Source organism: Ranitomeya imitator, chromosome 3 (genome assembly GCF_032444005.1).
Source record: "Ranitomeya imitator isolate aRanImi1 chromosome 3, aRanImi1.pri, whole genome shotgun sequence".
In the NCBI taxonomy this organism is placed as follows: Eukaryota; Metazoa; Chordata; class Amphibia; order Anura; family Dendrobatidae; genus Ranitomeya; species Ranitomeya imitator.
The window spans coordinates 448,982,161-448,996,722 of NC_091284.1; the positions used below are offsets into that span (position 1 = coordinate 448,982,161).

The following is a 14,562-nucleotide window of genomic DNA, read 5'->3' on the forward strand; positions in this document are numbered from 1 at the left end:
ACGTTTCTTTAACAAATCTAAACAATGAACAGATAATTAAAAAGGGCATTAGATCTGTACTTATATACTGTAAGAGATACAATATAATTCAATGAATGAATGATGTCCCTTAATGCAGTGCATACATTTACAAGCAAATGAATAACTGCGCGTTCTAATGAAATAATATGATAAATGGAAACTGAAATGAACCACTGATGAAAATATTGCTCTCCAACTGGTTATGCGACATAAATGCTGTGCCAAGTGTTGAAAATATTGGCTAATTGTGATGAAAGACTACATAATATTAAGAACTCATAGGTGGTATGACAAAAGAAAACAAACCCCCCAAAAAGTTAACTAGATTTTGACATTCATTTATCACGGTATGTATGTGGACTGCAATTCCCAGACTGATTGCACAGTTCCTGACTAAAACTATAAGCCTCAGATATAAATGGGACTGTCAGTTTAGGTCTGAAAACTCACAAAGAGTTTGGACATCGTGGTCCGTATTTGGGTTGTGAAACAAAGACGATTGACTTCAAACTATTACCAATCAAAAAATATCTATATCAAGTCAGTAATAAGTATTTGGGCCCCTGAAGAAGGTGTCATCCAAAACGCGCGCAGGGGCGGACAAGCTGATCCCCTAGTTCTCTACTGGTGCTATCTATTAGGTATTGTATTTAATATGTCTATCTAATTAGCCTTCGCTTTGGCCATATGATCTATTGTTTGCACCATGGCACTTTACCCCGATGTGATATAGCTACCATTTCCATGCTGTCCATATATTATAGAGCAAAAAAAGGGGAGAAGCCAGCGCAGCCTAAGGTTAAGATGCAATACATGAAGTGCAAATGCACATATTAATTTCTAACTGTATTTTCAAAATGAGACATTTAGCAAACAATTGATCAATTCTTTGAGCCACCCCGCCTCTTCACGGCAATCTCATATTGGGGCAGTCCTACACTACGTTTTTTATATTCGCTGTGCCATAAAGGCCTCCTAAATGAACTAAATGCAAGACCACATGGTTATGTGCGCCATTCTTTCTGTGTCTCAGTGATTGATAGGCTGCTGTTCACACACAGCAGCCCTGCCCTGCCTCAGGCTTTGTTTAATTATGCACCTGTTCCTCAGCCTGTCTCACTCTTCATCTGTGGTACTGGATGGGCAGTGTGGAGGTTGGATCCGAAATGTCTGTCTGGACCTGGTCAACCTTTATCCTCGCTTGCCTACTCTGGCGCCATGGGGGTGACTCAGTAAATGCTCCAGGTACAGCATGTTTTTAATGTGGTCTTGCATTTAGTTCATTTAGGAGGTCTTTATGGCACAGCGAATATATAAAACGTAGTGTAGGACTGCCCCAATATGAGATTGCCGTGAAGAGGCGGGGTGGCTCAAAGAATTGATCAATTGTTTGCTAAATGTCTCATTTTGATAATACAGTTAGAAATTAATATGTGCATTTGCACTTTGTGTATTGCATCTTGACCTTAGGCTGCGCTGGCTTCTCCCCTTTTTTTGGTCCATATATTATGTCTTACACTGAGCAGGTTTTACCTGCACCACATGGCAGCAATTTTACGATTTGATAGACACAAGTTCTATTGATATATGATATACTATAATGTTATTTTGATATCATATCTTCATCTTACAATAGCATTTACTTTGCGCTTCTATACATATCTTTAACCTCTTTCTGACCTCGGACGGGATAGTACGTCCGAATCCCGTCCGAGGTCAGCTCCCCTGCTTTGATGCAGGGCTCCGCGGTGAGCCCGCATCAAAGCCGGGACATGTCAGCTGTTTTGAACAGCTGACATGTGCCCGTAATAGGCGCGGGCAGAATCGCGATCTGCCCGCACCTATTAACTAGTTAAATGCCGCTGTCAAACGCAGACAGCGGCATTTAACTACCGCTTCCGGCCGGGCGGCCGGAAATGACGTCATCGCCGACCCCCGTCACATGATCGGGGGTCGGCGATGCGTCTCCATTGTAACCATAGATGTCCTTGAGACCTCTACGGTTACTGATCGCCGGTGGCTGTGAGCGCCATCCTGTGGACGGCGCTCACAGCATACCTGCATTTCTGCTACATAGCAGCAATCAGCAGATCACTGCTATGTAGCAGAGGCGATCGCGTTGTGCCTGCTTCTAGCCTCCCATGGAGGCTATTGAAGCATGGCAAAAGTAAAAAAAAAATGTTGAAAAAAATGTTAAAAAAATAAAAAAAATATAAAAGTTTAAATCACCCCCCTTTCGCCCCAATCAAAATAAATCAATAAAAAAATATAAAATCTATGCATATTTGGTATCGCCGCGCTCAGAATCGCCCAAACTATCAACTAAAAAAAAGCATTAACCTGATCGCTAAACAGCGTACCGGGAAAAAAATTCGAAACGCCAGAATTACGTTTTTTTGGTCGCCACGACATTGCATTAAAATGCAATAATGGGCGATCAAAAGAACGTATCTGCACCAACATGCTATCATTAAAATCGTCATCTCGGCACGCAAAAAATAAGCCCTCAACCGACCCCAGATCATGAAAAATGGAGACGCTACAGGTATCGGAATACGGCGCATTTTTTTTTTTTTTTTAGCAAAGTTTGGAGTTTGGTCGCCGCGACATTGCATTAAAATGCAATAATGGGCGATCAAAAGAACGTATCTGCACCAACATGCTATCATTAAAATCGTCATCTCGGCACGCAAAAAATAAGCCCTCAACCGACCCCAGATCATGAAAAATGGAGACGCTACAGGTATCGGAATACGGCGCATTTTTTTTTTTTTTTTTTAGCAAAGTTTGGAGTTTTTTTTCACCACTTAGGTAAAAAATAACCTAGTAATGTTTGGTGTCTATGAACTCGTACTGACCTGGAGAATCATAATGTCAGGTCATTTTTAGCATTTAGTGAACGTAGCAAAAAAGCCAAACAAAAAACAAGTGTGGGACTGCACTTTTTTTGCAATTTCACCGCACTTGGAATTTTTTTCCCGTTTTCCAGTACACGACATGCTAAATCCAATGAAGTCGTTCAAAAGTACAACTCGTCCTGCAAAAAATAAGCCCTGACATGGCCAAATTGACAGAAAAATAAAAAAGTTATGGCTCTGGGAAGGAGGGGAGCGAAAAACGAACACGGAAAAATGAAAAATCCCAAGGTCATGAAGGGGTTAATATTCTTATTACCTACCCATTGTCCTATTGGATCTTGCCTGTCCTTAGCGTTTTAACATTTATGTATGTGTTTCACGGTCATTGTAAAATCTCCTATATATTTTGTACAATAAAGTTGGTATGCTTTAGCTATACTTTTTGGACTTTTGGATCATCATTTTTTCCCTCCCCCTCTTTTTGCTTTTGTAAGTTGACGATTGTCCATACTTAGTCCCATTAAAACATTGGGGCGGCATTTGCTTTATACTATGTTTTAGACAGACTTATTTAAGGATAACCAATGTTATACATAAGCTATTTTTCTGTAATAAGCATTTGTATAAACACTGCATTTTGATGTCACAACTTGATAATTACACAGGGGAAAGTGATTTCATAAACGTGTTTCTCACCCCATCATGCAGAAGCAGTCAATAGAGATGGGCGAACCGGAACAATATAGTTTGGGATCCATACCGAACACTTACTGTTTGACCCAAACCCCGAACTCCATGTTACTGTTCGGGTTCAGCAGCCCCAACATTCGGTGTTTCCCATGCTGTCATCTGCAGCTCTGATCGGTGGTATGATTATTACCACCGGTCAGAGTGCTGCGGCTCCCGCGCTGTCAGATGTCTCATGGTGCAGCACTAAACTCAGCGACTCCACCTTATTTTTTTTTTAACAGGGGACAAAGGCTTCAATGGAGTGAGCGTAAGGCAAATATAACTTTGTTTTATGTTTTTAAATATAAAAGTAAAATGGTGTGCATTTTTATTTTAAATAAAGGGCTTTATTCTGGCTGTGTGTTTGTTTACAATCTGACTGTGGGGTTAGTAATGGATAGGCATCTTATAAACTCCTCTCCATTACTAACTTGTGGACTTGATGTTAGTGAGCCACAAGACAGCTGACATCAACCCCACAAATATTATCTCCACAGAGCAAGTGGGAAGACCAAGAAAAGCACAAGGATTGTTCTAATAAATATGCCTTTTCTGGGGTGGCTGTGGGGCCAATATCCATGGCCCCTTACCGGCCTAAGAATGCCAGCCCCAGCTGTCTGGTTTAGCTTGGCTGGTTGTCAAAAATGGGGGGGAAAAAACCACCATTTTTTTTACATTATTTAAACAACATAAAAAAAGTTGTGGGGACTCTTCTATTCTTGATAACCAGCCATGATAAAACTGACAGCTGATTTTCTCATGCTGGTTATCAAAACTAAAAGGGAACCCATGCCTTTTTTTTTACATTTATTTATAGGGCAGGTGCCAGCTGATATATACTCCCATCAGCTGTTGCCTGCTTTCACTGACACTAGTCGTAGTTTTCAGCGATAGTAGACAGTAGTATCCCCATTAGCCAACGCCTTGACCGGTGGTAAACTTTTTACCTCCAATCACAGCTGCTGGATTAAGCTGTCATTTGATCTTACCACTGATCAGAACCTGTGTTTGCCGTGTGGCAAACAATGGATGTTCAGGCCCACCCATTCATCTGAATGGGGTCCAGGTTCTGGTACCCGAACTGAACATTTATTTTTTTTAACTATTTGGCCAAACCTGCTGGACCTGAACATCCATGCGTTCACCCATCATTAGCAGTCACATTGCTTCTATAGAAATTTCCTACCATGGTGCAAACCACCATTTGACCATTTAGCCCTCTTTTTAGAGGTTTTCTGCAGCTGCATCGCATAATATGCCGTATTAAGATGCCACTTTAAGTAAAAATGCAGATGTCACAGACTTTATAAGAGGTATGCGGGCGTTTGTTTCTTTGCATTAATAAATGGTGGAAAAGAAGCACCAACTTCTGCAACAGTGGAGTCATCTACAAAAAATTAAATTTTATTAAAAGATGAAATTATTTCATCTCAGAGTTTCAGGACATGTACCAATGCATTCAGCCAATGACCTTGCTCTATTACGCAGAGCCTCTGCTGCCCCGATATTGAATAGCCATGCTTTGTTACATAAGGCACGCACCTCTACATGAGCCTTTCCCATTTTGTTTTACCACAAATACCTACACAATTATTACTATGTACAGGGATCCTATTGGAATACATCTCTGGTTGCTGGTGACTAGATCTCATTTTATTTTTTTCCTGTATGACTTTAATTTTAATAGCGGCACATTCAAATAATACAGTGCCACATGGAGGCACAATAAAGACCCAAAACAATACCTACTGCTCAGGAGTAGCAGGAAATTATAACGACTACATATGGCGGCAGTACAGATTCCTTTAGCATGGCTCTCTTATGTTCTCAATATGTTGTAGAAACATGGCAACCATAATTATTATTATTGTTATTTATTGTTATAGCGCCATTTATTCCATGGCGCTTTACATGTGAGGAGGGGTATACATAATACAAACAAGTACAATGATCTTAAACAATACAAGTCATAACTGGTACAGGAGGAATGAGGACCCTGCCCGCGAAGGCTCACAATCTACAAGGGATGGGTGAGAATATAGTAGGTGAGGGTAGAGCTGGTCATGCAGTGGTATAATCACTAGTTTGTATTCTGTGAACTCAGTTGAAACCTATATTTCCACCATTGACTGCATTCTATGTTAGGGTTTTCAAAGCTACTTAAAAAGTTTGTCACGTTATTGCCAGGGACAATGGGCACCCACCCTGTCCCTCAAGCTAGGAGAATCCTAGGCCATCTCTGTCCCACAGATTACTCCTGATGGTGGAGACACCGGGGTCTTGCACCTTTCTTAGCTCCTATATGAACACTGATCTGTTCCCTCCTTCACCCAGGGAGGTATGTTACAGAAGTGTATAGGATAACATATACCAGACATATACCAGACATACAGGGGTAAAACGACAGGGATAAAACAAAACTACACTGGTACAAATACACTCACAAAGCAACCGAGTGGGAAACAGGGGAGCTGTAGGAGGGACAAACCAAATGGGAGAGGATATGGAGGAAAACACACAAACCAACTCCATGCAGAAATCTCCTGAAAATCTCTCCAAACACTTGCTACTAACATTGAATTTCTCTTTCAACTCCAAGCCTGGAAGTGGTAAAACACTCACTGGCAAGGAAGGAAGTCAGGAGGTGAGTTCTTAAACCTGCAGAGAGTAACAAACTTAGAACTACGGATACAATAAAGACAGATGACTCCAGGAGTCCAACAAAGCAGTTTAACCCTTGTAGCAACAAAGCAAAGAAAGCCAGAACTGCTAACTGGATGGTGAAACCGTTCTAACTACCACAGGTGTATGCGTCACCAGCCGCTGTAATCGTCTGACCCCACTCTGTCGCGGTATTACCATAACAGAGTGATTTCCAACATTTTAAGTTGTCCCCTGTCCATTGGATCCACAATGGATCCTAAGAACGGGTCTCTGGAACAGGCTCTTTCTTGAACAGAGCATAGGTGCGCATGCTCAACCTCTGCTCAATTCATTGTCTATGTCACTGCGCTAAAGAATAGCTGTTTTGCGTTTCTGCTTTTTATGTATTTATAACTAGGGAAACTATTAAGATATGTTGCAACTCTTTTGTTACTGATTAGAAATGTGGATAGAAATGTATACAAGAAAATATGAATAGAAACATATACAATGTAATATTTTATATGTAAGCACAGTAACGGATCAAGGAAACAGTCCCTGCATGCTCCCTATTGACAAAGGATATTATTGCAGAGGAGGAAAAACTGATCCTTTAGAAAATAGGTTATAACGAGTTCAGGACTCCTGGCTTTTACTGCAAGGCACATTACATAATACTGCAAATCTAAAAACACATCTATTGGGTAAATACTAGAAAACAGAATATTTCTCTAAATTCACCAGCCAGCTCTAACAAAGAACATGCTCAATATGATTGTATGTAGACGTCCCATTTCTCCATCTACATAGAGTAGTGATGCAAATTCTCGCATTAATTCTCTATCAGCTAATCACATGTATATCCAATTATTCTCCAATACAGATAGACCTAGTGCATTTAATTATCTCAGCGAGGAATAAAGTTCCAAAAAAGGAGCAGGTTCCAGGTTTGTGTCATCACTAGCACATACAGATATTTCCAATATTTTAGTATTACAGTCTTCATGCCAGATATGCTGTTTGTATTAAATTAATGAGCGGTTGCTTGATACAACACACCTGATAGAGTCACTCAATTTAGAGCATTGAGGATCACGGAGTACTTCTGTTGCTTTTACAAAATCAAAAAATAGTTTGAAACTACCGTTTTCATTGTGAGACAATTAGTCATATTCTGTAGTATGACATATGACACTTCTAGACAACAGATCACTATGCAAGCGTCAATGACAAGTTTAGCATCACTGGGATGAGTATGTGACATTACACAACACTACCTTTCAATATTAGATCCGCCGGTAATGTTCTTGTGATATGGTGCATACTATACAGATATATTCTCCATGTACAACCAAGGATTCAACATGGACCGAATTTGGTGTAAAGAAATGCAGTATTGATGGGAATACGGCACTGGGATGCTGATCCCTGCATAACACAGATGAACAATTGAAGCAAACTGTGGGAATGCAGCTGCTCTTTCCAGCAATAGTAAAAGCATACTTATTCTAAAAACCCAGAGGATAAATCTTGCAGACTTGTTCGTCCTTTCATTGCACTTTTTGTTTTATCAGCAAAAAAAAAAGAAGAGAGAAGTGATCATGTCTGTGCTTCTTATCACATACAGTAGAGACGCCTTTCCCTAGGGAGTCAATATTCTACCTCGACACGCAAGTCTCTGATTTTTGTGTCGAGCAAGGACTACCATTACCATTTTCAGAAATCAATTACGTTTTCTAAGCAGTATGACGATATATATGCATAAATCAGTTTTTGGTCCGTCTAGACGCTAGAAAAATTCTCGTTGCAGCAAAATGACACACATCCACATGTAATAAGCAGTTAAATAAATATATAGACATATGGAGCTGCATCGGTATCGATACTCTATTTGTTCAGAACTAGGCACTTCGATCCACCTACCCATAGTCTTCACTAGGACTAGTTATTGTTTGCAGACAATGCCTTGCCCACTCGCCATTCTCTCACCAATTTCTGAACAAGGTTATAATTGCTTTAGGGACTTAAGTACAAATTGATCTTTATCTGTAAGAATGGATACATTTTATATTTCTGCATCCCTCCGACTGTTTGACCTACCCTTCCAGCTGTATGGCATTTTGCATTTCAATCATGCAACAAATGGACCTTGTAATCACATTAACTCTTTACTATTCCATTAGTATGCAATGCTACACATGCTCCGCTCCCTTAAACAACATTAGCAGGCAGTGGGGATGGGAACAGACAAAGCTCAATAGTGCACCAATCTCTACATTGAGACCCATCTACTGAATTTGCAATGCACGTTTACATCTTTCACATGATGCCCCATGATATTGCAAATGCTTTAGATGATCTATTAACTTTAAGGCATGGAAGAGTTTATCTGGCACAACAAGAGAAATGTCATGTAGGTGGCATCTCATAACTCACTTCAGTTCCTTTGCCATAACATGTTAGCTCCCTCTCCCAGCTTAAGAGAACATGTGTTAGTTGCTCATGTTTTAGCCTATCATGTCCTAGCACACAACACTGAAGACCATCAGCTTCTCTAAAACATTGACCACAACCAGCATCAAACCAGCATCAAGACAGTTTAGTGTGACAGCAAATACCCAGTGCCAGGGGATGCAGGAAACACATTCCTATTCGAAATGTACCATGTAATAGATTTTACCATATGGTCATTGAACTTGTACATAACCAGGGCAGCAAGGCAAGCACAGGCAACATGTGCAATAATAATTGAAGAACTTTCTGCATTGACATTGAAGATGTCTACAATATTCTATCTTCTAGAAACATCTGATTTTCCTACCCTTTGCTTACAGTTCCATGCCATGCATATGCTTGTAAATACTGGTACTGCTAGATGTCACTCACCCTTGGCAGTGATGAGAATCAGAAGGCAGCAGTAGATGAAACAGTTGTTATAGTGGCTCTGGTAGTGTGCGAAGCTCCACAACAGCCCTGGGCATCTTCTCCTGGCAGTCATAGTGAGGATCTGGCACCTTGGTCTAGGGAGCCACAAAAGCAGTGTCCAGCTCCACTGGCAAGCTCTCTTGTTGTAGCTAGCTGCTTGCTTCTCTTTAGATTTGCTAATTTTATCTGCTCATTGTTCATTAAGAGACATCAGCAGCCACCAGCTTCACATGGCATTGCCTCTAATTTAGTGCACAGCATAAGTCGTGGTTTTTCCTTTAGCAAAAATGAGAAGGATCCTACCTTATCAATGCATAGCTCACTTTGTGCAATCACACCACTCCCCTACATGCTCCTCAGGGGCGTGACTGCTTTTTTTTCTCCACATAAATGCACAAGAAGCCGAGGTACTGGTGGTGCTTGCTAATTTAGGTGTATCATCCAAAACCACGTTAAGCCACTCTGTGCCTCTGTCAATATTGTTTATGAAAGATCTGACTGTGAGGAGCGAAGGGAGATGAAATTTGTACAAGAAGAATGCATATATTCCTTTAAAAGACTGAATCAGGAACCTTCAAAGATCCACCAAACTTTTACTCCCACTGACTACAAACTTGGTGGCCAGGGAAAAAGGTAGTGTTCAAAAGAAAGAAGTATAATCCCAGTGACGCCATCCAGGCAAGACTCCCATCACCATGTAACAGAGCTCCACTTGCTGGTCCTGAAGTGGCCAAGTTTGTGTGAGTACTCCACCAATAACCTTCTGCCACTGGCTCCTGTAATATCCCTCAGACTTGGGATGCCATCCTACTCCGCACTTGCTGATGTCATGACTGCAGTGACACTCACTGGATTGGAGTCACTTGTAGATTAGGTACGGAAATCACAGCACTCCAAATATCATGCTACTTCTTTGAATGTTTCAGCAGCATTTTAGAATTAAGGTAGAATTGCCACGACCAACACTTCGGTTCTGTCCAAATCCTTGGTAATGGCCTTAGGAAGAAAATAAAAAGATGTGGTTACAATACATATATGTCAAGTAAATAGAAAGAAAATATATATTAATTTAAATATTGATACACGAGCATGAGCAATGTGATCCAAATCCTAAATATATGGAGGAATAGTCTAAAGAACACGTGAGCAGTGTAATTTATGATACTGCAGAATAATATCTCATGGTAAAGCAAGTCTTAGAAAACATTGAAAAGAGAACAACAAGGGTTAAATGCATATTATTAATGGAGACAGTGCGTGTGCAGGGTATGTACTCCTCGAAACACATGGTTAAATCCATGCTAGCTGAGTCTGGGTAAAAAGTATAGAGGTTAAATGAATAATGGGTGGAAAACAGGGATAAGATTTGGTTCTGGAGTCTTAATGTAGCTCATGAATAACGTACGTAACCCTTTGTATTAGGAGAAGAATACACAGTCAGAAAGGACATTCCTTACCAAAGTTGCAGACAGTGTGATGTGCTGAGTGTGATGTGCTACGACTGACTGGAGGAACAGCTTTCTTATATACCCCTAGAGCTTGTCTGATTGGCTGAGTCAGCTACCGTATATAGCAGCTTATCTGTGCACTGCTAAATATACTGGAGTAGAAGCTCTGGTCTCAGTACTGGGCATGCACAGACCTCATGGAAATGTGTCATGTTTTATTATTCGTCTATCAATATTGCTGTTTAAATGAAAGATTGGAATGTAAAAATGTTTAACGCTGATTTGTATTTTTTATTTTATTTTTTTTTTACATTTTATTCTCTTAGAGAGAAGTTGTCACATCTAATAGCATCTGTATATTGCAGGGATCAGTAACCTGCAGCTCACCAAGTGTTATTAATCTACAACTCTCAACATGTCCTGATAACATATCACTCTCCTTTAAATCAGAGCTCGTTAAGATAATATTGAACATCTTCGTGAGATGTACGTCAAATCTCAAAGAAAGAAGCAAACTTCCAAGTGATGAAAAATAGATGCAACTTTTGTTATAATGTGTTAATCATATTGCACAGCGCTTTACAGACATTATCGGCACTGTCCCCATTCGGGCTCACAGTCTAGATTCCCTATCAGTGTTTCTTTGGAGTGTCGGAGGAAGCCCACGCAAACACGGGGAGAACATACAAAATCCTCGCAGATGTTGCTCTTGTTGAGATTTGAACCCAGGACCCCAAAGCTGCAAGGCACCAGCGCTAACCACTGAGTCACCTTTATTGAATAACTGTTTTTAAAAAAGATAAAATAAAACAGAAAGTGCATCACTGATAGGGACACGCTGGATACCTGGATACGAAACAAGAGTAGTCGGGAACAAATAATAATAATAATAATAATCTTTATTTATATAGCGCCAACATACTCCGCAGCGCTTTACAGTTTAACAGTTTCAAACACAAAAGTCATAAGTAACAATGTTAACAATACAATAATTAAAGCAAAATAAGCCGACCCTGCTCGTGAGAGCTTACAATCTACAATGAGGTGGGGGAGATACAAAGTACAGGTGTGTATTTACAATGATGTATTTACAATCATGGTCCAGCCATCTTCAGGGGGTGGGGGATAGATGCAGATAGTGAATGGGCTACACACACGCAAACATAACATAACTTTGATTAGTGAATGTGATAGGCCGCTCTGAACAAATGTGTTTTGAGCGAGCGCCTAAAACTATGCAAATTATGGATGGTCCTAATATCTTGGGGTAGAGCATTCCAGAGGATTGGCGCAGCACGGGAGAAGTCTTGGAGTCGGGAGTGGGAGGTACAGATTAGTGCAGAGGTTAATCGAAAGTCATTTGCAGAGCGCAGTGGTCTGTTAGGCTGATAGACAGAAATGAGGGAGGAGATGTAAGGGGGTGCCGCACTGTGGAGAGCTTTGTGGGTGAGAACAAGTACTTTGAATTGTATCCTGTAATGAATGGGTAGCCAGTGTAACGACTGGCGAAGAGCGGACGCGTCCGAGTAACGATTAGCCAGATGGACGACCCTGGCTGCTGCATTAAGGATGGACTGGAGAGGGGAAAGTCGAGTGAGGGGGAGGCCAATTAATAAAGCGTTACAGTAGTCCAGGCGGGAGTGGATCAGGGCAACAGTGAGGGTTTTAGCTGTCTCCATGGTGAGAAAAGGGCGGATTCTGGAGATGTTCTTTAGGTGTAAGCGGCACGAGCGGGCAAGAGATTGTATATGGGAGGTGAAGGAGAGATCGGAGTCAAACATAACACCCAGACAGCGCGCCTGCTGCCGGGGTGTTATTATGGTGCCACCCACGGAGAGGGAAATGTCAGATTTAGGGAGGTTAGTAGATGGTGGGAGCAGAAGAAGTTCAGTTTTGGAGAGGTTGAGTTTCAGATAGAGAGCGGACATGATGTTGGAGACTGCGGACAGACAGTCAGTGGCGTTCTGTACTACAGCGGGGGTAGGGTCAGGGGTTGACGTATATAGTTGTGTGTCATCGGCATAAAGATGGTACTGAAAGCCAAATCTGCTGATGGTCTGTCCAATTGGGGCCGTGTAGAGAGAGAAGAGAAGGGGGCCAAGGACTGAGCCCTGAGGTACCCCAACAGTGAGAGGAAGAGGAGATGAAGTGGAGCCAGAGAACAGAACACTGAAGGAGCAGTCAGAAAGGTAGGAGGAGAACCAGGAGAGAGCAGTGTCCTTAACGCCTAGTGACTGGAGCCTAGAGAGAAGGAGAGGGTGGTCAACAGTGTCGAAAGCTGCAGAGAGATCGAGAAGAATGAGCAGATAGTGGTCACCATTACGTTTTGCTGTAAGAAGGTCATTGGTCACTTTGATGAGTGCAGTTTCTGTCGAATGTAGGGGGCGGAAACCGGACTGTGAAGGGTCTAGGAGGGAGTGAGTGGAGAGGTAACGGGTAAGGCGGGTGTATATTAGGCGCTCCAAGAGTTTAGAGATGAAGGGGAGATTGGAGACCGGTCTGTAGTTGTTTGTGCAGGATGGGTCGAGGGTGGGTTTCTTTAGTAATGGAGTAATGATAGAGTGTTTGAAGGAGGAGGGGAAAATGCCAGAGGAGAGGGAGAGATTAAAGATTGTAGTTAGGTGACTTGTGACAACTGGAGAGAGAGACTGGAGGAGATGTGAGGGAATGGGGTCGGTAGTGCATGTAGTCGGACGAGAAGAGGAGAGGAGCTTGGAGACTTCTTCTTCTGTGATGGGATCGAATGTGGAGAGTGAGCCAGGGGCAATGAGGGGAGGGATGGGAGTCACTGAACTTAGTTGTTGGGAGCGGATTTCCTGACGGATATTGTCTATTTTCTCTATAAAGTGGGAGGCCAGGTCACCAGCACGAATATCTGTGATAGGGGCTTGTGCTTTTGGCCTAACAAATAGCATAACGTAAATTTATAGGAAGGAAGGTTAGTAAAAGGGCCAGTGCAAAGTGTTGAAAATGTTCTCCTATTGTAAACAAAATTATTCTGCCATGAATAGAAAAATAGTGCCCGATGTGGTATATGCATAAATTAATTATTATATAGGTATAGGTAACTCTTGGTAATTAAGTTACCACTGATGGGGATATGCCAGGTCACAATACCCCGAGGCATTTTCCCCTTGCTTCTTGCAGGAGTATCATTGTTGTGGACTCTTCCGAACAGTTGGGACTGTGCTTATGTCAGCTTTAAATTCCACAGTAAAAAAATGTATATGTTTTTACTTAATTGAATATGTACATACACTTTTCTTTTTATTGAATGAATTCACCAGGACATATGCATTTAATGGTACAGCAGCCTGTATTCACAGTATCAAATAGGATAAATTGTAAGAGTGGAAATAAACTAGCTCACCGTAAAACTCTACACTTTTTTAAGGTTAAATTATAACTTTTAATTCACATCAATAAAATGTCAAATATACACATAACGTGAAAGCAAACACCATCACAAAAAAAATGAGAAATGTAGATACCACAGAGAGGTGCCTGCTCCTAGAAAATACTGAGCTTCCCTACCTACCAGTGGAGGTTGGCAGCCTAAACACCTGCGCAATGGTGCCACCTCTCATCGACGGCTCACCCTGCTAGCCCTATTAGCCCCTAATCGAGGCAGGGGAGAGAAGAAATACGAAATAGGTAGAGTTTGAAGGATATGTACAGGATAGACTGAATATATGAAAATCAATTACTATAGTCTAAATAGACTAGTGGTCATTCTGTGTGTCATAACATACAGAGACACAATACTGGGACAATATCTATAGATGTTTCCGACCTGTCCCTGTACTCTGATGGCCTAGCTGACTGCGGGGTTGGAACTCTATGATGACGAGATTGGCACCCCGCTCATTGGCGGCTGTCCCTACTGTCCCTCTCTATTGAGTTGGAAAATAACAAGGGAGAGCTAAAGTGAGACAGCG

At 41.4% G+C, this 14,562-nt stretch overlaps 1 protein-coding gene across 1 annotated transcript in view; it reads right to left on the reverse strand.

Annotated features, from left to right (window-relative positions):
• Positions 1-10,675, reverse strand: part of TMEM132E (transmembrane protein 132E) — a 751,655-nt gene extending 740,980 nt beyond the window's left edge. The window contains exons 1-2 of the mRNA XM_069757391.1: positions 10,634-10,675; positions 9,138-10,172 (exon numbers count right to left, since the gene is read on the reverse strand). Coding sequence (XP_069613492.1) covers positions 9,138-9,249 — 112 coding nt within the window. The 5' untranslated portion in view covers positions 9,250-10,172; positions 10,634-10,675. The remainder of the gene's footprint in view (positions 1-9,137; positions 10,173-10,633) is intronic.
• Positions 10,676-14,562: the final 3,887 nt, after the last annotated feature.